The sequence below is a fragment of the Numenius arquata genome, chromosome 9, assembly GCF_964106895.1.
Source record: "Numenius arquata chromosome 9, bNumArq3.hap1.1, whole genome shotgun sequence".
In the NCBI taxonomy this organism is placed as follows: Eukaryota; Metazoa; Chordata; class Aves; order Charadriiformes; family Scolopacidae; genus Numenius; species Numenius arquata.
In genome coordinates, this window is record NC_133584.1 from 9051428 (window position 1) to 9078975 (window position 27548).

General features: G+C 38.9%; 1 protein-coding gene across 1 annotated transcript in view; it reads right to left on the minus strand.

The window, feature by feature from the left end:
- Positions 1-27548, minus strand: part of LEKR1 (leucine, glutamate and lysine rich 1) — a 60576-nt gene that overhangs the window by 19290 nt on the left and 13738 nt on the right. Inside the window, exons 3-5 of the mRNA XM_074153681.1 lie at positions 18773-18892; positions 18070-18245; positions 14509-14694 (exon numbers count right to left, since the gene is read on the minus strand). Coding sequence (XP_074009782.1) covers positions 14509-14694; positions 18070-18245; positions 18773-18892 — 482 coding nt within the window. The remainder of the gene's footprint in view (positions 1-14508; positions 14695-18069; positions 18246-18772; positions 18893-27548) is intronic.

Genomic DNA, 27548 nt, shown 5'->3' on the forward strand with positions numbered 1-27548 from the left:
GAGCTGAAGAAGAAATGCCTCCAAAGAAGGGGACCACTTCCCTGGCCATGGTGCTCAGCAGCAGTAATCCTGTTTGATAGCACACGCAACTTTGCTGCAAAACAGTCAGCTGAAGCTTGGTTGAACGTTTTTTCATCTGCTTTCCCCATTCCTCCTTAACCCATGATGTATGTTTTCCTAGGTGACGAGTTAAGCAATTAGCAGCTTGGCAGGCATTAGAAAGGAATTTTCATGAAAAAATCTGTCAAATTCTACAGTTTCTCAGTATTCCTCATAGTGCCCCTTCCAAGCTGGGTATGACCAAGGACTAGCAATCAGCAGCTAAAACAGATTGCAGACTGCTGACCTTGACTCCCGAAAGAAAAAAAGAAAAAAAAAAAAAAAAAAAAAGAAGTGGAGACTGGTACCTTCTCTTTTCCTGCTTGGATTAGGGGACATTCCCAGATGATATTCATGGCTGCACTCCTGTTCTGATGCACCAGATGCTGGCTACACCTGAAATAATATTTACTAAATAACTGTTAGCCTGCATTTATCCCTATTTGTCCCTGCCATTCCTGTGATAGCAAGTCCTCAGGTGCTTTGGTTTGACTGTGCTCCTCAAACTGACGGAAGGTTGTCTGAAGCTCTTCCACAGAGCTATTTTCAACAGTGCCCAAACTTTGATGGTAGGGTGCATGACCACAGTAAATGGTCAGGGTAGCTTAATTGCTTGTCAAAACCACTGGGATCTGGTGGTTTATAACCTTTCAGTACCCTCTCACTGTTTCAGTTTTGTGCCTGGAAAGCCAACCACGTCTTCCCTCAGTTCCCTGGGAAAGAGCCACCGAGCATCCACACTGCTGTTGAACAGAACCCATACAGATAAATCACTGACAACTTACGACTATTTAAAAACCGCATTCGTGTGACAGTGTTCTTGCCAAAACTTCCTCTCAGCTGCTTTAAAACTTCTCTGACAAACTCCCATTGTAATCAAAGCTGTGCAGTCACCGTGTTATCTAAGTTCTGTTATCGGCATCAAAAAAAAAAAAAAATGCACAATAGACACTGGACCAAGCTGCAGTGTTTGCTGCTCAGAGCTGGCATCTTCGCCATCTCTACAAATGGGAATTCATGGCCAAGTACACAAAGGACAGATTAGACCACCTGCAGCTACTTTTGTTTACTTTAGCTTCTTCAACTGGGCATTCTTCAATAATGTATTGTTCTGTACACTTTCCCAAAGCTAAATAATTCAACTTTAATTTCCTGTCATTCATCCTGACATTGCCTTATGAAGAAATGGGCTCCGAATGCCTACAGAAAAAGGAGAAACTTTGGCTTCACACACCGAGCAGATGTTAGGCAGAACACATGGGAACAATCTAACATTGACAACAGCGAGTTCTACTGCAATGTGACTGCTTTGTTAAAACAGATTAAGACCAAATTGCTGTAGATCAACACCGCAAAAAGGAGAACCCTTTGCTCTTCATCACATGGGGATGGCTGCTACAAAGCAGCTTTTCACAAACATCCCTTTCTGGCATTTTTTTAAAAAAAGGGTTATTATAGAAGATCTCTGTCAATTATTAATACTGTGGTCTTTTTTCTTCTTCCTAGATGTGGAATTATGGACAGAAGTTCTGGAACACAGGAAATGGAGAGGGATAACGCTGATTTTGGTTCTAGTACTTTGGGTGGTCTCTTTCAACTCTGTTTCTTCTTTTACTCTATTTGTTTTGAGAAGTTTTCATAATGACTGAGCATTGGACAGGAGTTTTTCATGAGGAAGTAGATGGATTCAATTATATGGCTGGTTTCTGCAAGTCTTGTCTAGAGAGAGTTCCCACCAAAGTCAACAGGAGCTGGTTAGCAGAAAGTCTGACGGATCAGACCCACGCCTACAGAGACTAAATAATACAGATTTCAATCAAGATTTCAATCAAACATAGTAAAAATGAGGAAACTAATAAGGAGAATGGTAATACAAATGGAAACTTATACTGAAAACTCGCTGAATAAAGAAAAATATATTCAAATGCTTATGAAAAAATGTTCTCCAGTAATGAAAATAAAGCTTATTACAAAATATGCAAAACCAACAAAAAGCATTCATGCTTTGTAATACTGATGCTCATTCTAAAGCTTTAAGTACCACGACATTTTAAAGAATCTTCAGTCCAAGTCCATCTCAACATCATTCATGTTTCATTTTACTTATCTTTGTGACTCACAATGGATCTTACCACAGTCTTAAGCAGTCAACAGTAACCTCTCAGGCACTACAGGTGATCAGCCCTGCCTTCAAACGGGTATAAAAAGGGGCTAAGGCAGAGACTGCCTCCCCTACATCTCTGTGTTTTAGCAATATCATATTCTCCATATAGTGAGACTCTGTTGTGATAAAAACAGAGACCGAAGAGGCACAGCATGGAACACGCACTAAAAGGCGTGAAGAACCAAAGAACCACCACCAAAGTTGGCAACTGTTTAGTCTTATTTGGGCAAATTCCCATAGATGCAGCCCAGCGTCTGCAAAACACTGAGCACTGCTCAGAAATGGGTTTCAGGAATTTAGCCACCCAGTTTGCCTCCTCTCCAGCTGCCTGGCCAACGGCACAGTGCTGAATGAAGGCTCCAGTTTTTGCTTTGTAAATAGCAACAACTGGTAAATTTTCAGTGAGAAAAAAATAGGAAGAAAAAAAAAAAAGTACTGCGAACTATATTCACACTGAGTAAGCAGCCACTCTGGAAGCCATCAACTCTGCAGCTAATTCATAACAGATTCACAATGATAGAAGTTCAGAAGCACATGCGATAGAACTGTGTAATTTTCTACTTTTCCTGCAAAACCTACAAAAATCCAAGACACTTTCTGAAAATTTTGATCTCATTTAAACCAAAGCTCAGTGTGTTATACGTGTGTAAGAAAATGAAGACTACTTGCCAGTGGTTAGGACTTTCTAAAGAGGTTAAGATGAACATCTCAATAGCTATCACCACTGGAGACGTGCAGACACCAGTCATTACTTGAGACCCTTCTGCCTTCGCAGCACCAGCTCAGCTGCTGGCAGACAGAAACTCAACAGCACAGCTCTAGTTAGGTCAATGCCAGTCACGGTATGAATCCGTTCTGTATCACTAAGTCTCTGGTCTAAAATGACTGTGCCTACCTGAGAATAAACGCACGTCTACAAAGTTCATCTGCTTCCAATTTCAGAAATACAGTCCATTTCTCACTACCTGGCTGGGGATCACAAACAAGTGGATTTGCTACTTCTAACCACATCACTACATTACAGCACGTAGAAAACAGCACAGGGAGAAAGTAGTTTCATTTTCCCTTTATTTAAGCATGGTTTGGGGAACAACTGCCAGATAATTTGGTTTAAACAAGCCAAGCTCTGATTCACCATACCGGTCACTGATGAGAAAGAGGCACTGGGGCAGTCCCGTTCACGCTCTCACCGAGAAGCGGCAGGGCTGTGTAAGCTGCACGTGCCGCCCTTCCAGTCCTGCTGACTAGAAATACCTGGTCTCAATGCATGTGTGACTCTTACTTGCGGAAGAATCTCAGATTAAAATATTTTTTTCTCTTATCAAGCTTTATGAAATTCTCATTACGATTCAGCCAGGGACACATTTGCAGAGGGATGGCTGGGGGTTGCATAGTTCAACCTTCTGCCCAGAGGAGCACCACCGACAAAACCAGACTGGGTTATCTGCAGTTTTATTCAGCTGAGCCTTGCAGACCCCCAAGGCTGGAGAATCCCCCTGCCCTTGGGCAGCCTCTGCCCATGCTGCAACACCCTCTGCTGAACATGCTTTTCCCAAGGTCCAGCTTGAAGCTCTAAAGCTGTTGCTGGTGTCCCCTGTCTGACCACCTCCCATTCCCCAGGAGAGTTTGGACCCACCACCTTCCTCCCTCCCCCTCCAGGCACTCCCAGACCGCTGTTAGGTCCTGATACAGTTTCCTTTGCCCAATTAACCTCATTTTAGGATCAATCTTTTTCAGAGACGCAGTACATACATACACGAACACAAGCACCCTGTGAGACACTCCCTGTATTACCTCAGATCAAGGTAATATTTGTCACGCTGGCGGACTGAACAAAACCTCCCTGAGGCTGGTGGGTGTGAGAAATGTCCTTCATTTGGGAAACGGCGAGCAAGCAGCAGTTAAGCTCTTTCGGGCACGGGAGGGACTGGCTGGAACAGAAACTCAGACGCAGGAGCTGCAATATTGCTGTAAGGGAACCGAAGCAGAGGGGGAAGGGGGTAAATGCTGCCCAGCAACATTACAGGGACAGGCAGAAAGAAACAGAGAATCTGAGGGGTCAGGGAAATAGTGGTAGCTCAAGCCTGGAAAAGGGGCAGGAGACTGAAATGGAGAGAGCTGCACAGACCCCCCAAGCCAAGACAGACTGGAACCCAGCTCCTGCTGCTTCATTTCTCTAGTATTCTGGGAAACAGGAGGATGTCGGCTTTCTTTAAAACTTAGCAAAGAACTACTCCCTGTAAGGAGCAACCTATGAGGCCCTGAGTATTGGCTGGTGAGCTGTGTCAAAAGGGATACAAATATTTATGTTTTCTTAGAATGTTAATGCTAGACCAAATTCGGATGTACACTTAACAGATACTTTTATGCACATTTGTTTAAAAAGCATAGTAGAGAAGCTGTAAGAAATATGAAATATATACATGAAAAATTACTGCGTCACACTAGGAATAATTTGCCTTATATGTTTCTAAGGCAACCAAATAAGTTAACTAAATACTCAAAGTCCTTGCACACACAGAACTGTTTATTTTTATTTATAATATTTCATGTGCTACATTCTGTAAGATAAATTATTTTTTGTATACACAAGAAAGTATTTCTTTTTGTTTGTGACTCACAAGCACAAGCCTGTCTGGAAAGGGCCCAGGGACAGACTCCAGCCCTATAGATTTACATCCTTTCTGGAGACCCGACCAGTGCCACCAGGAAGTCTCTAAATCACTAAAAGCTGCCAGGAACAGGGAGGATGTGCCAGAAAAAGGAGCGCCTGTTTCTTATCTCCCCCAGCATATGTTGCTGACCACTGCCAGGACTGAGCTTTCTGGACCTCAGGTCTTAACTAGTATGTTAGTTCTTTCATGTTCACCTATAAAAAGCAGCATAAAAAAAGCAAGAGAAGGGACTAGATTCTGAATTTTTTTTGAGTGGTACAAATCTGGAACACCCTCAGTGCCCTCAAAAGAATAAGGCAGCTGCATACAGCATGACAGCAATCTTTTTCAAGGCCTTACAAAGTGCTTAATTGGAGAAACAACACTATCTCATCAAACCCTGCTCCCCTCTCTCCCCCTACTCCCCAAGTGCACAAGTGACATGTTACAAGCACTTCTGCAGGTCAGAGAGATTGCTTACATGGTATTTGCTCAGCCACGGCCAGTGTTCACACTTCAGCCTCAAAGGATTTGCTCTTTAAGCCAGAATTTTCTGCATACATTCCTGCCTTTTTGAGTCCAAGCTAATTGGGATGTGTCAGAACTGTTCCTACAGGCCTGTTGCCCTTGTGTTTTAAAATTGAGTTGAAATACTGCCACTTACCTATTGGCTGGGAAAACTGAAGGTGAGAAAAACAGAGCTTCTGACCGTAATTTTTCTTGGAGACTGGTTTGTTTTTTTTTTTTCCCCTCAGTGTTTAGACCAAGCATATGAAACAAAATATAATAAATATATTTCCTTTAACATGGATTCCTGCTCTTCCTAAAGAAGCAAAGTGGGGCCCTTCTGTAACTAAATCATACTCAAATAACAGCATTAGCCCAATACCTAGTTGAAGAGAACTAGGACGCTGTTTTTTCCATCGTATTCATCTGCTTCCTCTTCCACTGTAAGAGACTGCTGAAAAGTGCTAATGAGCCATTGCTTCGTCTAACCCATTTGTCACATTCTGTTCAAACACCAACACTGCATTCCCCAGATCTCACCCTTCAAATTCTTAGTACTGCAGCTGGAATTAATAAAAATATATTTCAACAGTACTTGTAGTATGAATAGTAGATATTTGAACTGCAGCCTACCTAGAACTACAGGAAACTATTCTCTCTTTGGATTTGCAAAGCTCTTCAAAGCGGTCTTTAAAGTGTCATTAAAGACACTTCATGTAGATGAAAATACTGTTCCTTCTTTCCATGAAGAGTGCTAACATTCCCCACTCAAACTACTCAGCTACTCCTACAGCTGCCTGCATTTTTCAATCATCTCTCATTAGTCTTATTATGTCAGCAGACCACTGCTAAGTTTATATTTAGTAACTTAAGTAGCCTATGAAGCAGTAGCATCAAAAGATTTAAAAGACAGATTTCATGAGCATAGCCAGCAATTTAAACCCTTACAGAGGTAAACCTGGAACTACAAATGGGCTGAAGAAAAACTGCAATGACTTTGTGAAGAAAAATTATTCTGTATCTGTGATTAAGTGGAGGAAAGGATTTGGCTGGTAATAAAAACGAAAGCACAGATACCAGCTCCTCTCTTTCGGGAGCACATGCTATTGTAGCTCTTCACAAGGTATTATTGATTTTTTTTTTTTTTTTTTGCAAGTCTATTTGATTAGACAATTATTCACTAGACCTTACCCTGCATTGAGCATTTCTCAAGACCTGTCATCTCTAGCTAACTGGATGATGCATTGTGAGTCTGAAAAGTGGTATGAAACCAGCAATCAAATTCACCTCTTTGGCACAACATAACTCACAAAGATAATTTTTGGAAAGTCATGAGAAGAAACAACAGTAGCAACTAATGCTTAGTTTCAGCTCCTGTAGATGACTGCTATCATATGAAATATTCAATAATTTACAATTCTGTGATAAATACGCAAAACTCTTCAAAATAACGGATGCAAAAAGGAAAATCCTTTCAAAACATGCAAATCACAACTACTAGTAGGGTGTTTTTTTTCTGGAGTGGTGAACTATTTGAATAGCAGAGAGGGATATTAGCTTCAAAGTAGTTTGTGGGGAAAAAAATAAAAAGCAAACTAGAGCAAAAAATCAACTCCCCCCCTGCCCCAAGCCATGGACACTCTAGATCTGGCTGATTTCCTACACACTGACTTTATATGGTATAAATCCACTAATTGGAATTTATTTTTACTATGATCAAGTGAGGTAATAAAAAAAAAATGCATTGTTTGTTCCACTCATTTATTTTAATACAATGGCAACTCATATAATATTTTATGCTTATTTCATGAAGAAAATCGTATTTTTATTTCAAAGAGAACATTTTTATTACAGTGCACTAGCCAGCTTTATTACCCCCATTCAGCAATGAGTTCCATATAGATAGACTTTTTCAAATACATATGGGTTTGTGTTTTACTGATCTATTCTGGAAAGGTAGAATAAAAATGCTTGAGCCAGCAGTCCTTCTGCCTTGTAATCTCTTTCTGGATATCCACATCAAACATTTTATTACTTCTTAATAACTGATTTATTATAAATAAACTGCTACTTTTTTAATTCATAAAAATAAATTTTAAAACGCTTCACAAAAGGACGTGCTTAGCTGATATTTTAACTGTTCATTAAGATTTCACTTAAGAGTGAAATCTTCACCATTAAGAAGTCCTAATATTCTCCTTAATATTTCACCTTAATGGTGAAATCTTCACCATTAAGAGTCCTAATATTCTGTATGAATTCCATATACAATATTTTGTGTTTTCTCCACAAAATGTCTGCTATTTCAAGTTTTTATAATACACAGTTTAAAAAAGAAACCTGACATGCAAAATAAGTAAATAGTGAGTCAAACAGCAGAGCACGATGAGCGGCGGTCACAGTGACCCTTCTGCTCAAGTATTACGCCGCCGAGATGCCTGAGAATCCACACAGTCACACTAACCCCTGAGATAACTTTCAGTGAACCCATTACATATGCCTTTTTTTTTTTTTTTTTTTTAAGCCCTCTTCTCTGGAAACATATTTTAAAAGGGCAAGTGAGCAAGGGAGGTAATGAGGCAGTGCACTTCACAGACTTCTTGAGGGAAGGGGTAGCTCTGCACAACACTGTGAATTTTCAAATCTCTTTATAAACATAAACAAGCAGCTTCCAAAATACCCCTTTGAAGTAGATAGAAATAAGACAAAAACATAGATGGCGGCTCATGGCTAGGTCTCCTATCAATGTTAGCAGTGGAAAAAAAATAATAAAGATGTAAGCATGAATAAAACCTCTTCAGAATATTCTAAAATTTTAGGCTTCTTTCAAGAGTCATGTCTTCACTTTCAGTTATGTCACATCAAAGTGAAAAATGATAATTTAGTTCAATAAACCCAAGTTTTTTCACTCGTCAAAACCAGAACTCTATAGTTGCTTATATTAACACTGAATTCCAAGAGCACTGTAACTGGTGAGAGCTGAATCACAAACAACCTCCCCAAATTAACCCAGAGAAGGATTCTGGATGAAGGAAGTAATTTTGGAGAGAGCTCAGCGACAGTTAATGGTAAGTTTACATTCCATCCTTAAAACATGAAACTCACCACCTGGGTTGCTGATTAATATATATATATTAATATACTTTGCAATTTCCTATAAAGGTCAACAAGCTTACTAGATGATATGCAAGTCTTGTTAATACCCTTTGGAAGAAGAGTCAGTGAGCACTCTTCACTCTTGGAGGAAGCCAGAGGCAGGATGGAAGCAACAGAGACAAAAGGAGGCATACCCACGAATGTGGTATATGGTACCAGTCACAGCCTCAAATGCCTGGCCATCAGAGGGGGATTCAATCTCATCACTAGAGAAACTACAATGTACAGCTTCTTAAATCATAAATATAGAACAGAAAACAAAAAAATGAGAAACAAAATCCATCAGCAGTGCTGATACAGTTATAAATCCATGGGATGGTGAAATTTTCATCAGAAACAGGTGAAGGGGATATTTTCATCAACTTTTCTCTTGCTAAAAACATCTCTAGCTTCTGCTGATGGCATGGAGGTGAAAGTGAGCTGTGGTGTGTGCTAAACTGAGATGCCAGGACAGCAGGGAGAGAGGACAGTTTGCAGCCTCACTCCTATTGACACCGTTGATCTGCTCCAGTGACACACTGGATAACATCGAAAGCACACGCTGTACGCTCCCCTCCCTCGAATCACTGGCAACAGCAGAATAGAAACTAGAACCGAAGCGCCCGAGAAGGACATGGGAGCTGTTGCTCAGCTGAGGATACACAAAGCAACAAACCATTGCTAATCTTATGATTCATCTGGAACCAGGCTAGAGGGGAAAAGGAAAAACTCTTTTGTTTTTCCTTCTGTACCTGCTGTGCGTAACCATGCAGCATTTTGTAGTCGTCTTTCTCCTTGGCCTGGAGAAAGCTGCGCTTCCCTGGCTGCGGCAGAGATGAGGACACTGACTCCAGTCACCCGCTCGTTAGCTCCCTCTCAACATGTGCTGCTGAAAGCACCTTCTTCACAGCCACCACACAGCACAGCTACCTTACCCAAACCAAGTTATTTCTTTTAGCAGATCTCCCTGGTTTCCTTCTGTGAACGCTATTCCACAATACCCTGCAATGACCATGGATTCTGGAGATGATTCAAAACAAGAACGGGACAGTAGACTTCAGGTCTCAAACCAAAAAGGAAATGGCCCTAATCATGGTTCTCACTGAAGAATGACGGTGTACAGGCTAGGGTGCAGGAGAAGATACAAATAGTGCAACATTCAAAAACTACACTAGTGATTGTGGCAAGTGCTGCAGTTAAACATATAAAAATATCAGCTGTTTTTTCATGCTTTATTAACTACGCATTACAAAATATTCATTCAAGTTATAAACACATACTATTTTTTTTCCCCACAGGATTCCTGTGTCTGTCGTCACACGGGATGAAAGAACTCTAGCTATTCAGGACTGGCATCCCCCTGCTCAGCGTGTGCTCCCCAGCTCTTTTACAGAGCAGCCAGCGAGCCAAGTTCCCCAACGTCCCTGTCACAACGTCCCAACCTCTGCCCTCCCAGGCTGGTCTCTGCTCCATCCCTCCAGGCTGCTCCCTTCCCCAGCGCCAGGGCACTGGGCAGGCTCAGCACGGGCCACACAGTGGAGACAACCTCCTTGTTTGCTCTCCTGTTGCCCAGCAGCACACAAGCAGCAAGGCCTGGGAATGTGTTGCCCAGCCCTTGTATTCTGGAGACTCACAAAACCAAAACCACAGAGAGTTTAGCCACCACACCAACAAATACCTATTCAGTTTTCAAAGGCTTAGAGGTCAGTCTAACTTATTCTCTGTGTCAAGAACACCCTCAAACCTCCTGTCTCAAAGTTCATTTTCAGAGAACAGAAGGTTCGTGGGGTTTTCAACAAACTTTTTGCAGAGTCAGACATCAAAAAAATCCAGTGACTTTTCCAGCTATCCCATCCTTGTGAGAGCTATGACCATTTTTACTGGAATTAATATTAAAAAATAATTGATTAGTTAAGTTTGGTAATATTTTAAGCCACTGAAAACAGCGATCATCTTATAGGAAATGTTGAGCAATCTTAGTTTTCTTATACAGCAATACTTAAAAAAAATTAAAAAAAAAAAAAAAAAAAAGAAAAGGGCAAGATGATCCACAAACTGGAATAGGGTCTCTGGAACAGGCACTCCTTTGTAAGCTCAGATTTTTTCAGCACAGAAAGTAGAGATGTTCTATGTGAGCTAGCCTGAACCTGCTAGCAATGTGGCACTCGTATGTACTACAGTTAGTGCCCTAAGTTATGCATATCAACTAAAGGCAAGAAATTAAAACCTAAATATAACCAACTGCTTGATTAGATGGTCTGATGCAACACAACTTAGGGAAGTAAATTCAGATTTTGAGAAGATGAGCCAGAAAGGTATGCAAGCCTCTCAAAAAACATGTATAACACACCAAATAATCTTTAAAAAAAAAAAAAAATAATAAGCAGCTATACAGTGGGAGCACCTTTCTCTGGTCTTCTAACATAAGATGACGACAATTTTCCACGAAGTAAATGTGGGGAAAATCGAGGAAGAAAGTGTGGTTTTACAATGCACGAACAAACTATGAACTCATTGCTTATAGAAAACTCTGAAGTTAAACAGCTTTACAAAATCGAAAAGGGAATTCTAACTAAGGGTAAATTTCATATTAGCATAAATGTAACAATGCAAATACCTTACGTAACGATAATAAACCACATATTTCAAAGCTTAAAAGATTGTCTTATTAGGCTCAAGGACCTCTTAGATCAAGATGAGACACGTAAGGAAGACAGATTATCCTCTAATCGCTGTTCTAGAGTTCTTGCTCCTTCTTTTGAACCACGCCGTGTTTTTCAGGGGTGAGGACAGGATGCTGAATTAAATGGACTTTAGTCTTTCTACAGCAGCAGCGAGTGCCAACATTCCAGCTCCCAAGAATGCATGTGAACTACTGCTGAATTCACAGACAGTTTCACATGCCCACATACAGCCACTCCACCAGAAAAATTTAACTCAGTAATGTGCAAAATTATCTGAGTTATATTGACCATGGCACCTTATAAAAAGTAAAATCTACAATTGTGGAAATTGTACAAAGGACCGTTCCTGAGGAACTACAACAGTCTGCATACTAGCACTGACAATTTGTGTCATCCACAAGTTTTTTATTTTGTATTAAAAAAAATGAAAGCATTTTTCAACACAAATAAAATTTCAAAGTATACTTAAGAAGGAGCTATTTTTGTACTGAGATTATTTTATTTTGACTAATTCTTTCACCTAAAAAATGCATGTCAAATTTAATTATATTTTTCTCAAGGCAGGCAAGTGGTAGACCTATTTTGAATATTGCAGAAACTCAGATTTCTAGAGAAAGGTAAATAATAAATTATCTAACTGCTTATGGCTTATCAGCACTTGTGTCTATTTATACAGAGAATAAGATATTCCTAAAAAGAAAGAGGAAACAAGTTTTCCAGTTATACTGAACACAAAAGAAAGCCAAGTATTAGGGCACAATGAGCATTTGAGCATTTTACATTCACTGCTTCTTAAAGAATGCAGTGTGACCACAACATGACACGACATAAGCACATAAGAAGCGTGTACCAAAACACTGGTGAACAGACTGTCTGTGACAGTCATCCTCAAAGTGACATACAAATTGTTGCGATTATCAGCATTTCTAGTAGAATATCCAGACTGCTATAGGAATGAACTTCTGGACAGTTTCTTCACATGGCACAAGACCAGAATAAAGACCAAACAAACTTTCTTTCCATAAGTGCTACCCCATAGCAGATAAAACAAAGCTTCATCAACAGCAATAAATCACTGCTGTGAGTTTTATCACAGAATCTGCGACACTTGTGCCAGTTTTGAGCCAGTCACCTTGACCATCGTCTTTTGAGAGATACTATCCGCTCGAGCAATTTCTAGCACAGTAGGAGCCTCTCAGCTCCATCTCTAGGGTTACTTCAGCATAAGTAAAGACAGAAAGTGAACATTAAGAAACAAAACGCATAGAATATTCTAAAGTATGTAATTTCCGAATTTCAAACTGTGGCATATGTCAAACCTGGCAGTTAGACATATACACATATTATTTTGATATAATATGAATCTCTTAATGGAGGAAAAACACACTTGTCTTTTCAACAAAAATGAATGCAATTTTAGCATCTTTTCCAAACAAGTTTCAAGTAAAACATGAGGAGTCATAGCTGACCTCCTGCTCTTAGGACAAGAAACATGATTTAGTCAAACAGTGCAACTAGTTAGATTCTTCAATTTTATCTTTTCTAGTGATGTTATCTTGAGCGTATTTTGAATTTTGCCTTTTTAATTATTATTTTTGTACCCAGGCTCTTTTCTGAAATATAATATACATATTTTTAATATCTTTAAAATGTACATATAATATTGAGCTTGTTTACTTTTTTGTAAAAAAATAACACAGCAGATATTATTTCTGTACTACCAGAATTTTATTTCATGATTCCTAAAAAAAAAATAAAAATCTGTCCTAGTGATTTTTACATGCAAACTAAAGAAAAGTGTACAGTTTTTCCACACTGTCCAACACAGTGTTAAAGATTTTCTTGAAAAAGGAAATTTAAATAGAATTGATGCATTTCTTTCTTTTTACTCAGGTCCTCAGAATGAGATACTGTGGCTAATGACTGACAGCTAAACACTTTTAAGGTGACCCTCTCCCCAAATCCCACCTGCCACAGTTTACTCTGAACAGAGGACTAAGTAACAAGAGGGAGCTACAATCAGACAATGAGACTACCAAAAAATATCATGGGCAAGATTTTGAGATACTACAACACTTAGCAACTCCCCAAGAATAAAGACAGACAAAAGTGGATGCTGTGAACAGTCCACAGGAGAATCTTGTCAGAGCAAAATCTAACTGATTTTGCATTCGTTCATTCAAAGTTAGTTTTTTGAATAAATACCCCAAAAAGGAAGACATATTAAATCTATTTCTTATACAAACACTGTCTGTAAAATGCCATAGAGTTATCTGCTCATTTCTACTATTCAAACACATCACTGCTGGAGCTTTCCTAACAGTATTGTTACACAGTGACAAAAATAAAGGCTGCCCTCAGCAACACGGGTTAATAACTCATTGGATGGTATCTGCGGCCTTCTACTTTGCAGTCTCACATTTGATATTATCACTGGTATCGAAGGATCAGTGAAATTCCTTCACCATGACTAACGTCGAGTGCTACTGCTTTAAATTTGACATTACATACTGTGCATAAGGCAGCATGGTAATTACTGTGCCAATTTGATGACTCAAAACCATACCCGGAACAGCACCACCTCTATACATTCTGAAGGTCTTAAAATGCCTCTGAGCCAGGACTATGAATGCAATATTGCTTTAAAAAGAAAAGAGATTCAGGAGATGCTAATATAAATAATCTTTCTGCAATGCATCATTATCTCAACAAAGTTCATGAGATATTATAATTTCAAGTGCTATCACTGCTCTTACAGTTTCAAAAGGACTCTCCAGAGTCTTGAGACAAACTATCAAGGGCAAATCTTTAGACAAACTCAAGTTTAATGAATCCAGGAGAAAAGAGACCAGCTTGGCCTGACCTACTTTTCAGTTCTGTTGCTGATAGCCAAAAATCCTGCCTGGCCTTCCACTCAAAATGAGAGCATTTCTTTTAATTTTAATCTCAGAACCCTCTCCCTGATGCTTTAGATAAGATTGACAAGTAACAGCATAATTGTATTACCACCATCTTCATTGTTTTCCTCCCTTCCTTCATTTTTTCCCCCCGCCCCACGCAGCTGACTCATGTTCCCAGCAGGGTTATAGACTCCTCAGAATGACATACGGTCTTTCTGACTGCACAACATCTACATTTTATTTGGGCCCGAACTGAGCTGGTGAGTGCTTTCACAGTAACAGCCACAACCTAGGCGCTTTTAAAAAAATTTTTTTGCATTTCATTTCACTTCTAAAGTTTGCTCGAAATGACAAAATTCTCTTACCTAATGTTTCCTTTTGTAGTTCATGGCACCTACTTTGTAGCTCATTCCCTTGCTGAAGTGAAGTTTGAAGCTGTTGAGTTTTCAGCTCAACTGTGTCGGCCACCAATGTCAGATGTTTTACCTTTTCTTGGAGGCATTCATTCTCTCTCTGGGATTTTGCTAATCTTTGATTCAATTTGGGTATTTCTGAGGAGGAAAAAGAAAAAATACAAATCAACTGTTGTCAAATTTACTTTCTCCACTAAAAAGTATTACAACTGATTTACAGTCTCAGGACTTCAGTGTTCTGTAACCCTAGTTTGGGTATGGATCAGAGTAAACCACGTACATTAGCAATACTTCTGAATGTAGATGGCCAAAAGAAGTCCTTTGTGCAATATCTCTCTACACAGATAACCTGTACTTAGTCAAATACATATTATTGACAAATAAGATAAATTTTATTCTAAGCAGTAATATGGATCTCCTCTAAGATCTCAAAATCAAATTAAGATACATATATATTCCACATGAAATAACAACAGGTGACTGAAATATTTGGATCCAAGCTTTTTTTCTCTTAAGACGACACACAAACGATTGCTGACATATAAAAACAATTGCAGACTCATTTTAAAATTAATTTGAGAAGCTATCAAGATTAGCCTCTGCTGCAGCTCAATTTGAAACTTTCAGTTCAGAAGATGTTTGGGCATGTGTATTACATTTTATTTTCTCTCTCCTTAGATGACTACTGCTGTTAAACTAATCACAAAGTGCATCTTCATTATATTAAAGACAGGCTTTGTCACTCTTATCTCTCATCAGCTCTTCAACATGGAAGAGCAGCTGTACCCAGGAAGTTTCCCAGGTATCTTTTACTGCAAGGTAAATAAATAAATCATCGGTGGGGTACAGTGTGTCTCCTACATTTTCATGTTTTTTCCTGAGTTCAGTTATCCTTAATGAGTGCATCTGAATATTTCCAAAAGTAGTTGCAATTCTTTTCTGTGCCTTCTCCAGCTACAGCCCTAAATGTTCAGTTATCCAAGGAACTTGTATCCTTCTATTTACATTAATAATCACAATGTTCAAGTTAGATGAAGTCTAATTCTATTGTCAAGTCACCTATCACATATGTTTCATATACTGCACTCGTGCAAATTTTAAGTTCTTTCTGTGGTGCAAATACTTCCATTACTAAAAATCTTTCCTAACTACTCCACACTTAAATCCATTTACTGTTAAACTAAATAATGTAAATACCAAAATATTTTAAGTTCTTATACTTCCTTCCACTTGCTCTTAATTAACCAAGGCTAAATAATGTACATATACGAGGGCTTTTATAAGATATTTTCAAACTAACCAAGCAAACTGGTCTAGGCATAGAGTTGCATCTCATGGAACAGTTTTCTTCTCAAAATCTGAATGGAAAACATGTTCTGAAAAGCTTGTTGCAAAAACAGTAAGGTAAAATAAACAAAAAAAAAAAACACCCCACCAGATGTTAATATGTTACCATATGTTAATAACGAACAACTCATAGAACATAAAAGCTTTTGAATGGCACTCTCAGGCAAAAAAAAAAAAAAAAAAGAAAAGAAAAAAAGAAAAGAAAAAAGGTGGGGCTAAATTGCTTTGATTGAGAAAGCTAAATTTAAGGATGTATATAATATTCACAGTGTAGCACTATTCTCAGTGGGATATGCTGAATGCAGTCAGGGATACATGGCATGTATCATGGCATATATAATTAATTATTATAAGAACCTGAAAGGCTGCAGTTCTGCTTCCATACAGATATTCTATATATTTGCAGTATTACAACACATAAAACAAGGAACAAAGCAGCCATAAAGTGTTATGAATCTCTTTGAACCTGAAGATGTCTGCAGAAACGCATGTTCATACTCCCTTTATTAGCTAGAAGTAGGCAAGAATGAGCACAGGAAGAGAGGAATCCTCAGGGGCACACAATACTTTCTGTGCTCAGTCTAATTAGGAGATGAAGTCATGAATCAAAACACGTGATATTGACACTGACATTTAAATTAACTGTTCTTACAAAAACTGAATACTAAAGAGTGACTTTCCAGTCACGCTCATCTTCAGCAGGCACGAGCCCTCCTGCCCGGGCTCAGGATGCCCCGAACTCTCTGCTGGGACCCAGGCGCTGTCTCAGTGGGATGTGTGCCTACTCCTTCCTGCGGCACAGCTGCCCCACTTATTTCTTCCCAGTCTGAACAAAGCAATCATTGAAAACATTAAAAATTACTTCTAATTCCACAGGAAGCATAGGCTACTGGGGAGCTATTATTTAAAATGAAGCTACATATTTTCTGAGATAAGTGAAACCTGCAGGCCCAGAGTAAGCTGTGAATTTGCACTGCAGTTCACGTGGTTTCACTAGCGGAGTGATTTAGGAGATGCACATCGCCCACCATGCCCTTATGTTCCTTCTCACAAGGACAGAAAGCATGACATCAGCCCACGTACTTCATTGCTACCTTATAACCCTGTTAAAGCTAACCTCCAGAGCAAATAGCAGCTCAACTCATACACACAGAGCACACTGAAAAACTATAAGGAAAGGAATACATATATGAAAATTATGTCCAAAGACCATTAAAGTTGCAAAAGTGAACTTTGATACTCTGGATGGTACAGTCTGTAATTACACTACTGCACACTTTTTTCAGCAAAACTAATCTCTTAACAGAGGCAGAGCAAAAATGGTATTCAAGGATAAATCTGAGTTTTCAAGTCTGACCGCCAGCCTGAGGGCTGGGCACGACCTTCACGAACAAGCCATCAGTTGTGACTTGCTCCCTTTTCCTGAAGGCTGCCCTTGTTTGAGCAGGAAGCAGGCTGTGGGCCAAGTGAATTATTCTCAGCCCATGGGCTGCTCCATGCCCCTTTCAATCCCAAAGACCCCTCAGATAAAGACAGCTGTATTTGGGTATGACTTGTTCTTATTAAGGAACGGAAGGAGGGAGTAGTTGCTACATGTTGGGTGCAGGTCTGTTCGTAGGCAGTGGCTCGTGCATTCAAGGCAACTTGATGTGTACTCAGTGGGTTGCTCAAGGGACGAGGTGGATCCTGCCCACGCGATGAGGGGGTGGCACTAGAGGGCCCTCAAGCAGCTCCACAAAAGGACATTATACCATTGCCATATAGTATCCTGTGTGTATGTAAGCATGTGGGAAAAACTGGCAATAGGAGACACAAGGTAAATGAGAATATCTCCAAGCCTTTGTGTTGCAGTCATATCCATATGCTCCTAAGTATATTATTTACATTTCAAATCATGGTAAGCATTTCTATTACTTCCATTTCAGTCTGACTTGGCTGACTGAACAGCTAGTCCAGCACACTAATCCAACAGGGACTGGGCTGAGATCAACCCCGTTCACGCGGCACCACAGCTGTAGATAGTGTCTTCTACTACTTTGGACATGGATAAATTAATGTCAGAATTACAAATTATCTAATTAACTTTACCTTCTAATTCACCGTGTTACACTCAACTACCAAAAAATATTTTATCTTGCCCAAAATTATTGCAAGATGATGATTTACCTGTCAAAGCTTCTTTGCTAACAGTTTTTATTTGTAGAAAAATTTCTTCTTTCAGGGCAGCCCAGTTCTCTAGATTACTGGAGATCGTTTCTTTAATACTGTCTAGTTCATTTCTAATAAAAGGAAACAGTGAGACAGCCTTGTTCAGAGTTGAGCAATGGTGTTCCAGTGTATTTCTGCAAGACAAAAGTAATACTATTTGTAAACTTGGTAACTAAAGTAAACTGGACAACTACTCTTCTGTTATATAATAATTCATAGCATATTGGGTTACAATAATTCAGTGTATGAAATGTTGTACATTTAATATATTTATAAGAAATTTGTCCCTTCTAAATGTTGATTTAGAAAGTATATGTACAAACTAAGAAAACTCTACAATCACTTTTTACTGAGAAATCAGAGCAACAATGTTTCAATGACTATGTCCAAGCTTACTTTTAAGTGTTGATTAACGTTTTTAAATTTGTAAAGAACTTATCCTGTTGCTAATAACATCAGCAATGATATTTTCCAGTTACATTTGCTAACGCTACAGCATCTTGCTATATTCTGTAGAAGCAAGAAACACTAGGCTGGTTGCAAACACTCTTCTCACTCACAGTATTCTCCCTGTCTGTGCCTGCATCTCCACTGAATCCTCTCGACTGACTGTACGCGTCCACAGGAGGCACAACATCAGCATTTCTTTCTGGGTTCTTACCTGAGCACTTGTGATTGTTTATAGGCAGCTTCCTTTTCTTCTTGGAAATACTGCAAATCCTCTTTCACATTTTTTAATTCATCTTGTTTGTTTTTAAGTTCCACTGTTAGGGTTTTTATTCTATAGATGTAAATAAAATAATCAGAAAGTATTATTTGCACTACCAAGCAACCTCTAACTTTTGTTTCAGCTTTAAATTACAAACATGCTGAAAGTCTTTTCAGAGATGATAATCACGTTTTTCAGACTGAAGTATCAGATCTTCAAATGGAGTGAATCAAATCTTCTGGCCACTGTACGAGTCACTTTAGCAACTCAAAATAATACTCATACTACATTTGTAAAATAATGTGGAAATGTATATGTCCAATATCAGCTCAAAGACAAATATCTTAAGAATCCAGTGTTCGTTCACAGATGCAACACAGAATTCATTCATCCTCCAAAAACACATATGCCATTATGAAATCTCAGTTTAAAGTTCAACTTGGGTACCCAGTGTAGGGGCTGCAATACCTAAACAGTGGGTACCTTGTCCCAGCAGGGCGATACCACAATGAGCTGCGTAGGTTTGACATACAACTACAAGAATGTGCGAGAAAGGGTAATGAAGAGCTCATCTAAGCTGAAGGGGAAAACTATCTAAAGTCAACCAACAGCAAATACTAAATATTTGGTTACTGTTACTGTAATTTTTTTTCACATTCAGATTGTTTGTCTATTTCTTAATTTCAGACATTTGCAAAAGATTAATCCCAATTAGTCACTCTAGTTTCCCTTTGCCTTGAGTTTCACATTCACGATCATGGAACTGTACTTTTGTACTGCTAAATTAATTAGCAAATAATAAAAAATACACATGTAAAATGTATATCTTCCATTATTTTTACACCAACTGGAATTTAGGCTTCTGTCGCTCAACAACAGCATTTTAAAGAGCTAAAGAGAAACTCATCACAAAAAAATGCTTCTACCAGATGTTACTTCTATGTACTCAGGCAATGACATTAGCATCAAAATGATCAAAAATATCAAGTTAGCAAGATTATTTTCCTACATTTTTATTAAAGAAGACTTAAGGATACAGCAGGAAGTTCTGGACTAGAGCTAGGTTTCCACATTCCCAGCTTGACCCACAATATGCCAGAAAAAACCACACATTTATTTTCTGTACTTCCCCCCTTCCTAAAAAAAAAAAAAAAAACAAAAAAAAAAACACAAAAAGCCCACCCAACAGTTTTTGGGCTCAGAACACTGTGTTTACCACAAGTCACAGTAGGATGGCAATGATTTGGTGGCTCTGATAAATTTTGGCTGGGTGTTAGCCTCCTGCCAAAGCCTCAACTCTCTTTAGGTTCCTCTCCCTCCCCTAACACCCCTTGGGACACCTGCAAACAATCATCTTACAGAAGAGGATCAAAGGAGATGCTGTCACAACACCCCTCTCTAAGTATTTGCCTTGAATAGATTGCAAAGTTTTTTCATGCTTTCTCCTCCTTGGTCTTCCAGGGCGCTTCATCACAACAACACGTAATGGATATTTAAATTACAGTACAGGTGAAGACTTTCTGAACTTTACATCAAATCTGACACCAAAAAAGATCCTAAATCTGGAATCAAGGGAAAAAAATAAAGCTTACTTTTATCAGGACTCACAAATTCACTATGTGCCCTCCCTCCTATTCAAAATGCAAATTAACGTTTGCCACATCTGTGCTTCAATTCTGCTTATTTAAATGATATTATGACCCTGCAGAAGTAGAATATCTGTGCTGGGGGAAAAAAGAACAGAAATGTGATACATGCTCATGATTATGTACAAGAATATTCAATTCAAGATGTATAATAAGTACAAAATGGGGAAAAAAACATTCTTTCACCACCACAGACTAACAGCTTGTTTCACAGCCAGCAGACAGTGCTGGTTACCCAGCCCCTGCCTCAGCCACCCAGCCAGGGAGAAGGGGCACCCTTTGCTCTGCCTCAGCAGCACTTCCCACCCAGAAAAAGGGGGAATGAAACGAGATGCCTCATCAAATGAGGCTGATCCAGCAGGGACTTTTCCCAGCGATGGGATTTCCCACTCTCACAGCCTCACTTGTGCAGTCAGCCCATTCCTACACCAGGTGTAGAGGAGACTGCACGATTCCTGCAGTCACCTGGAAGCATGCAGAGATGCTGCCTGCTCAGGGGTGGCTGTTCAGTGCACTTGCTAACACCTGAAGAATCTTCTCATTTTAATTGCTTCAAGTTTTGTACATGCATTTTGAATAAAACCCAGGCCCACGATAAGACACAGGAGAACCGACCCAGCATTTCCTTTACCACCATCACCTGCTCACAGGGGAGGAGGAGGAGAAGAAGGGTGGCCCTTGGGAAACACAGGGAGTTTTCCATCACCGCACAGCTGTGCACAGCAGCACACACTGGTCTCCTGCTTGCTTTGGATACATCCCACCTTCGTGCTGGACTAAGTCCCAGCAAACACAGCCGCCCAGTTCAACAAAGCGGACAGCTGACCTGCAAGTTTTTCTTTGCCCCTAAAATTTACCTTTTGAACGTTTTCGCTATAGCAGCAGCTCTGACCTGTTTATTTTTCAAGCACAGCTATCATAGTGTAAATAAATACAGTCTAAACGTTGTTCTTTCAACAGCTCGGGACTTATTCCCACAACTGTAATGAAACGAATGGAATTGTACGGGAATAACAGACAGTTGAATCCGATTCCCTTCCTGTTTTACATGCGCAGAAAGAATACCACATAGCACATCACTACCAGTTTACAGTACATCTTTCTTCTCTTCTGCTACCTGTAGATAACCATGCTAATACAGTCTTCTGTCCCCAAAGGTACAACTACAATAAGCAACCGTTAAAAACCAGTCCCTTTAAGTTTTCAACACTTACTGTTGGTCACTTACTCTGCTTGCAGTAGGCTTATTTGTCTACTGGTGACTCATTATCATGAGTGAATAAATAATATTTGAATCAACAAATAGTTTACAAAACCAAAGGATGGCAGAAGCATTACCTCAGCCTTTCCTTCCATGTTAAAAAGCAAAAGAAAATGAGAATGATTTATAGTAAAAAAAATATAAATAAAAAATAAGCCATAATATTAATGTGCATTAGTTACTGTTATCAGAGAGATCATCTACAACAGATTTGCACCAAAATGCAATTTTAAAAAAATATAAGCCCTGATAAAGAAACCTGGATCTGTAGAGCTCTGTGAAAACCAAAACTAAACATCCAGTCAGTACAAAATGAGTTGTTTGGGCTCAACTATGATCACTGGAAGGGAAAAAAAACACAACCACACAATTAAAAAAAACATAAAAAGATAAAACTTATAAAAAACTTGAAGACATTTCTGGCTAGGAAAATTTACCCATACCTACCTTAAATTTTTTGAGGGTGAAGAGCAGGAGAGGAGAGAATAAAATCTGTTTGATTGCATTTGGGAGCAGAGTCAGATTGGTGTCACAGAGTAATGAGGAAATGGCCATCCCCTTAACACTCACATAAATTCAAATCTACCTTTGCAGATGGTATATTCTGTTAACTAGCTCGAGAAAAAAAAAAAAAAAGCAGTGATTGTCACTGAGCAATAGAGCAATAGCAAATCAAAGCTTCAGAATCCATGGAAAAATGGATGCTCATTTTCTAATCTTACTCATTCCAGAATAGGCAGTATTTGAAGATCTTCTGGTTTAAAAAAGAAACTTGCAAGTAAGTACAGACACATTTTCTTACTCTTTCCATTCCAGAGATGTGATATAATAAAGTTAGCACAGAACTGTAGACTCAGAGTGCAAAGAGACATTATCAATATGTTCTGGTCATTCGCACACAAAAGAACAGGTGGAGAAGGCGAGACAGTTGCACTCTGTCTACTATCATCATCATAAGAAGGAAGAAAAATAAACATGTTATTTTGGTGATGTTTAGCACAAAGGCAAAAGTTCAATGGATCATTAAATACTGGCATTATGAGAGAATCGTGAGAACATACTGATCTTGTCCTCTGTCCTATAGTTCACATGAACTGTGAAAATTAGCATCCTGTCTTTGCAGCCAGCATACTTTCTTGGTGAATACAGGAGGAAGCCTGCCCAGAGTGGGAGCTGAATTATAACATGTTAACTACTCGTGCTGACAGTGAAAAGAATAGCATGAGAAAAAGAAGTAGTTGCAAGGGATTCTTGCCAGCAAACAAATATACTCATTGTCCTAAAAGTAATGACAAGAGCAATTATCACGTTTGTTCGAATTTAAGACTTTGTGGTTCACAGAAGTTATGATCAGAAGAAATAACCCTGTCTTTGCAGATTCCATGGTACACAGCCCCTGTACGAGTCCCAGCAGGACCCATTCAAACCTGAGTGAGGAACTGCATCCCTGGTTGCCTGGAGTCAGCAGGGACAGTATGCCCAGGGGAGGCTGGAACACGCTGTCAATGAAAAAAGTTTCACTACAGTATTTTCAGCTCCATGAAACTCTAGGACCTGCTCTGAGCCAACAGTTGCTCATTTTCGTTTTAGTATGTTGCATTCCTTCCAACAGACAAGTCAGTGTGCATCCATCCCTGTGAAGAAGCTGAGTATTCATTCATAAATTTGGCATAGAATATGTATAAGATGGCAGTCTGAAACTCACTGCACATAACATCATCCACAAGCTTCCTCATAACTGTCTTTTTTATATTCTGTTCAGCCAAGACTATTCAAGTTAAGACATGATTATTTAATAGTTTTCATGTGCCACCACAGAATCATTCACCTCTTGATTGCAGGCTGTCAATTTGACAGCAAATGAAAATTATCTCTGACAACCAATCAAGAGGCTCTTTGTGAAGGTCTCCATCAAGTCCCATGTAGGCTGACAATCATTTCAAATCTTGCATTAATTGTTATCTACCTTTATTATCTCAGCAGAAATACAAGATGTATTACGAAGACAGCCTGGATAAGTTTTGCTCTGCAAAGGTAAATCTCTGGAAAAGGTCTGAAAAAAAAATGATAGAAAGATAACTGCCTTGTCACAAGCACTTCAAAATTTATCTTTGAAGAAACCCAAGATTTAATTTCCCAGAGCTACCAATCCAGCTACCAATTTCATCTACGGTAATTACAATTTACATAGTCTCAGTCATAGCAGTCATACTGAGTACTGTCACAGCAGCGTAACTCAGGAATAACTTCTTAGAAGTCAGTGGAGTTATACTGATTCCGTTTAAAAAAAAATAAGGTTATGAGTAATTCAATAAAAAAAGAAATGGTGCCAAGGCAAATTTATAGCTGAATTTTTACTTATACTACAAATTTGCACCAGGAAATTCAAACAGAAGTTTCTCAAGGTGTAAGTTTGAGTATACTTCCAAAGCAGAAGTTTTCTTAGTTTCTAGACTTTGCAGGTACAGCAGATACCATGTAATTATATGATGTAAGACAACACATTGCATTTCTGTAACATAATATAAATATATTTTGCTTTATGTGTTTGGATTTTTTTCAAACTAGACAAGTGTCTTACTGCTGAAGCCAACTCTGTTGCATACATTACATCTTTGAATGCAAATGGAAACTAAATTCTTCCTCTGAATTCTAAACCACTTTCACTATGAGTAAACCTACCTTTTCACTGCATCTTTCTTACCAAACGTGAGAACCCTTTTGTGTATCTTCCCTCTGATGAGAGGTTCCTTGACCTCCAAATCCACAGAGCCCAGTCATCTAGAGCAGCAAGTGACCTTCATCCATCCCATACTCATCTCTTCCCTTTATTAAAGAATCCTTCAGAATGCAGCCATGGTCAAAGAGCTTACCCCAGATTTTAATCTGGGTAGCCACCTTTCCATCTTGCAGTCTTAAAAGCCAAGTCAAGTGCACAAGGCAGTCAAAAACAGAAAAGAAAAGAGATGTCTCAGTATTCAAGGATTAGCCTGAGTTCACCCTCTGGTCCCATCCAAGTTTCATTGCTCAGTGGACATAGAGAACTCCAGAACATAACACCATGTTCTGTATGCACGCGCACTCTATGTATTGACCTTCATCGGTAAATAACCACAAAGCTTTCAATTTTCATTTTGAAACATAATAAAAACAGAACCCCTGTGGATTTCAGCAAGACATACTATCTGAGTATGGACTAAATGAAACTGTTTAAGGCTTTGCAGTTATGCACAGATTCATTTTACAACTACGGATCAAGCTTACAAGTCTCAAATTATAAACTGGAAGTAAATGGAGGCACAAAAAAGTATTTTTTAAAAGTTTCTTGATGGGTCATTCTTGCTTTTAACCAGCAGTCACAAAATAGACAGTAACTCACTATACCCAAGCAATTGAAAGTTTTAACTTGAGCTTATAGTGTGAATAAATAAGTGACCACCTACTAGAGAAAAGGAAAAAACTAAATAAATGTGCATCACACCATTTTCTTCTATCTACCATGCAATACAGGATATTAAACACAAATCCAATTTTCTGACAAAGTACGAATATCATAACCAGGTTACAATAAAATAATATCTAAGCATTACTTTAATCTCTCATATGTAACTGTGCTGTCCACAATGGGTTAAGTGACACAATGACCTGTTGGTCTCTCCCTAGCAAACGGGTAAATATGGCCTTTGCCGTTGTACGTGATGCTGTGCAGAGACTCAGCGCTGGAACCGTGCGAGGGTATAAGAGGAACTAGTCCCTGTAATTGCAGATAGTTGCAAGCACTGAAACTGGAAAACCTCAAGAACTGCAGCATGAACTGTTCAAACAATAAGCAGAGAAAGAACTGAAAATATATGCCTAACCCAAAAACCTGCACTGAGGGAGATGAACCACTTTTACTTTCCTGAGAAAACTTAGCTGTTCACGGAGACACACATAGACTGATGCGGAATTTTTGCTGGAGTTTTCTTGTCAGTAAACACCTCTCAAGGCCATTTTTGCATTATGTGGCACCATTCTCAGATGCTAAAAACTGTGATAACTTTCTAAATGTAACTTTAAATTTTAATTTTACCTATTAAATATGAAAATATTTTTAATGAAATATACATGAAAAGTATGCATAGAAGCAAAAACGCAGATTTCTTGTTGTCTTTTGCATTTTCCACTGACTGCTGTTTCAGCCTCTTCCAGATAAGGAATTTTGTTTTGCCAGAAGAAAGTTCACTTCTTCAGGAATTTGGGAGAAGGCTGAGCACTACTGCAGAGTTTTGCACCTCACGAATCACTTTTATGAACTATCATTGTAAACAAATTTGTCTTGCTTATTAATGATCAGTCTTGGCACTTAATCATGTTAATAGATAAAACCTTGTCAAAACTAGAATAAGCACAATTTTAACACATCAAGAGTGGGACTGAGCTATTGTTCATCAGTAGTAAGAAGCACGGATCCTATTGGGAAGACACTGGCTTCAACATACTTTTCATAGCACTGTGCTGATTGGCTTTCTGAGACTGTGACAAGATTTAGCAGTGATTTATTTTTTATTTTTTTAAGAATAAAAGTGAAGTTCACTGCTGTACAGAGACGGAACACAGGACCTGGGTCCCACAAAGCCTGTTAGGCCTTTTGCTGGCCCTCTGCACAAGCCTGAGCCATTCCTGAGTCATTGTGATGACACCATCAGGGCAAAACATACAGATCACTTTGCAGCTATTAAAAAGAACATATTAAAACACTTTGGCATTATACAAAATTCTGCTTTTTCATGGTCCACCCTAAAATTATCATGTAGCTAGTTAGAGAAGTACATACTGTTATGTTATTTACAAAATGGATTCAACAGAAAAGTTGAAGGCACTATTTCTTAGTAAACTTCATATCCTCTCTTCAGAAAACTCACACACACAGCACTTCCAAGTACAAACCAGCTCTTGTGCCCTTCTGAACACTGCAGCTTGAGCTACCTAAAAGTAGAATTAAATGCATAAAGATCCAGAAAAAAATTCAGCACCTAGTGTATTCTCACTTAGTATTTCAATCCAGTACTTATATTCAATGAAAAACCACTGCATTATTTCCTTTTGCTGGGAAATGATGAGTGTGAAACCCAGGGACTCACTGAATTCCATGCCCAGCTGATACCTCTTGGCACTTGTTGTATTCACTTGTCTCTTCCAAGCAGCCACTGAAGGAGCACACACCCGATACGCAGAACATCTGCAGCATGATGAAGAATACTCATTTACTACTTTATGAACTGTTTTCTTCTTATGCGTTTTCTTCTTAGATGATACACCAATATAATTCTGAAAATACATTACAGTGCTGCAGTGGTTGTAATGTTTTGTTCATTAGCCAGGCTTCCTAAAGCAGTCAAAAGATGTGCAATCTCCCAAGTTACCCACTTATGACGGCATATAATAAGAATAACCAACTGTATGCCCTAAAGCCCATTCAGAAAAGGAAAGGTTAGTTCTTTACCTCTTTGTTTATTTCATCCAGATTTGGCTCTCAGCAATTTTTTACACCAACTCAACTCCACTTTATCACTAAATATTCAACAGAAACAGACATAGTAAAAAAAAAACAAAACCTTGTGTTCTTTCCCTTCAAAGCCTATTTTTAACATGGTGACAGAGTTCTTAAAGCATGTACCTCTCCCCATTCCCAGTATTTTCAGTCTCCAAGGAGAAGAAACCACATGTCATTCCAACCAAACTGCTGTGTAGGTTGGTAGCTAAGGGTAGAGCTGTGTGCTGTGATCACTGCTCAGTCACTTCAGTGTTTTATTACAAGTTTAGACTTTAGCAAGTCAGG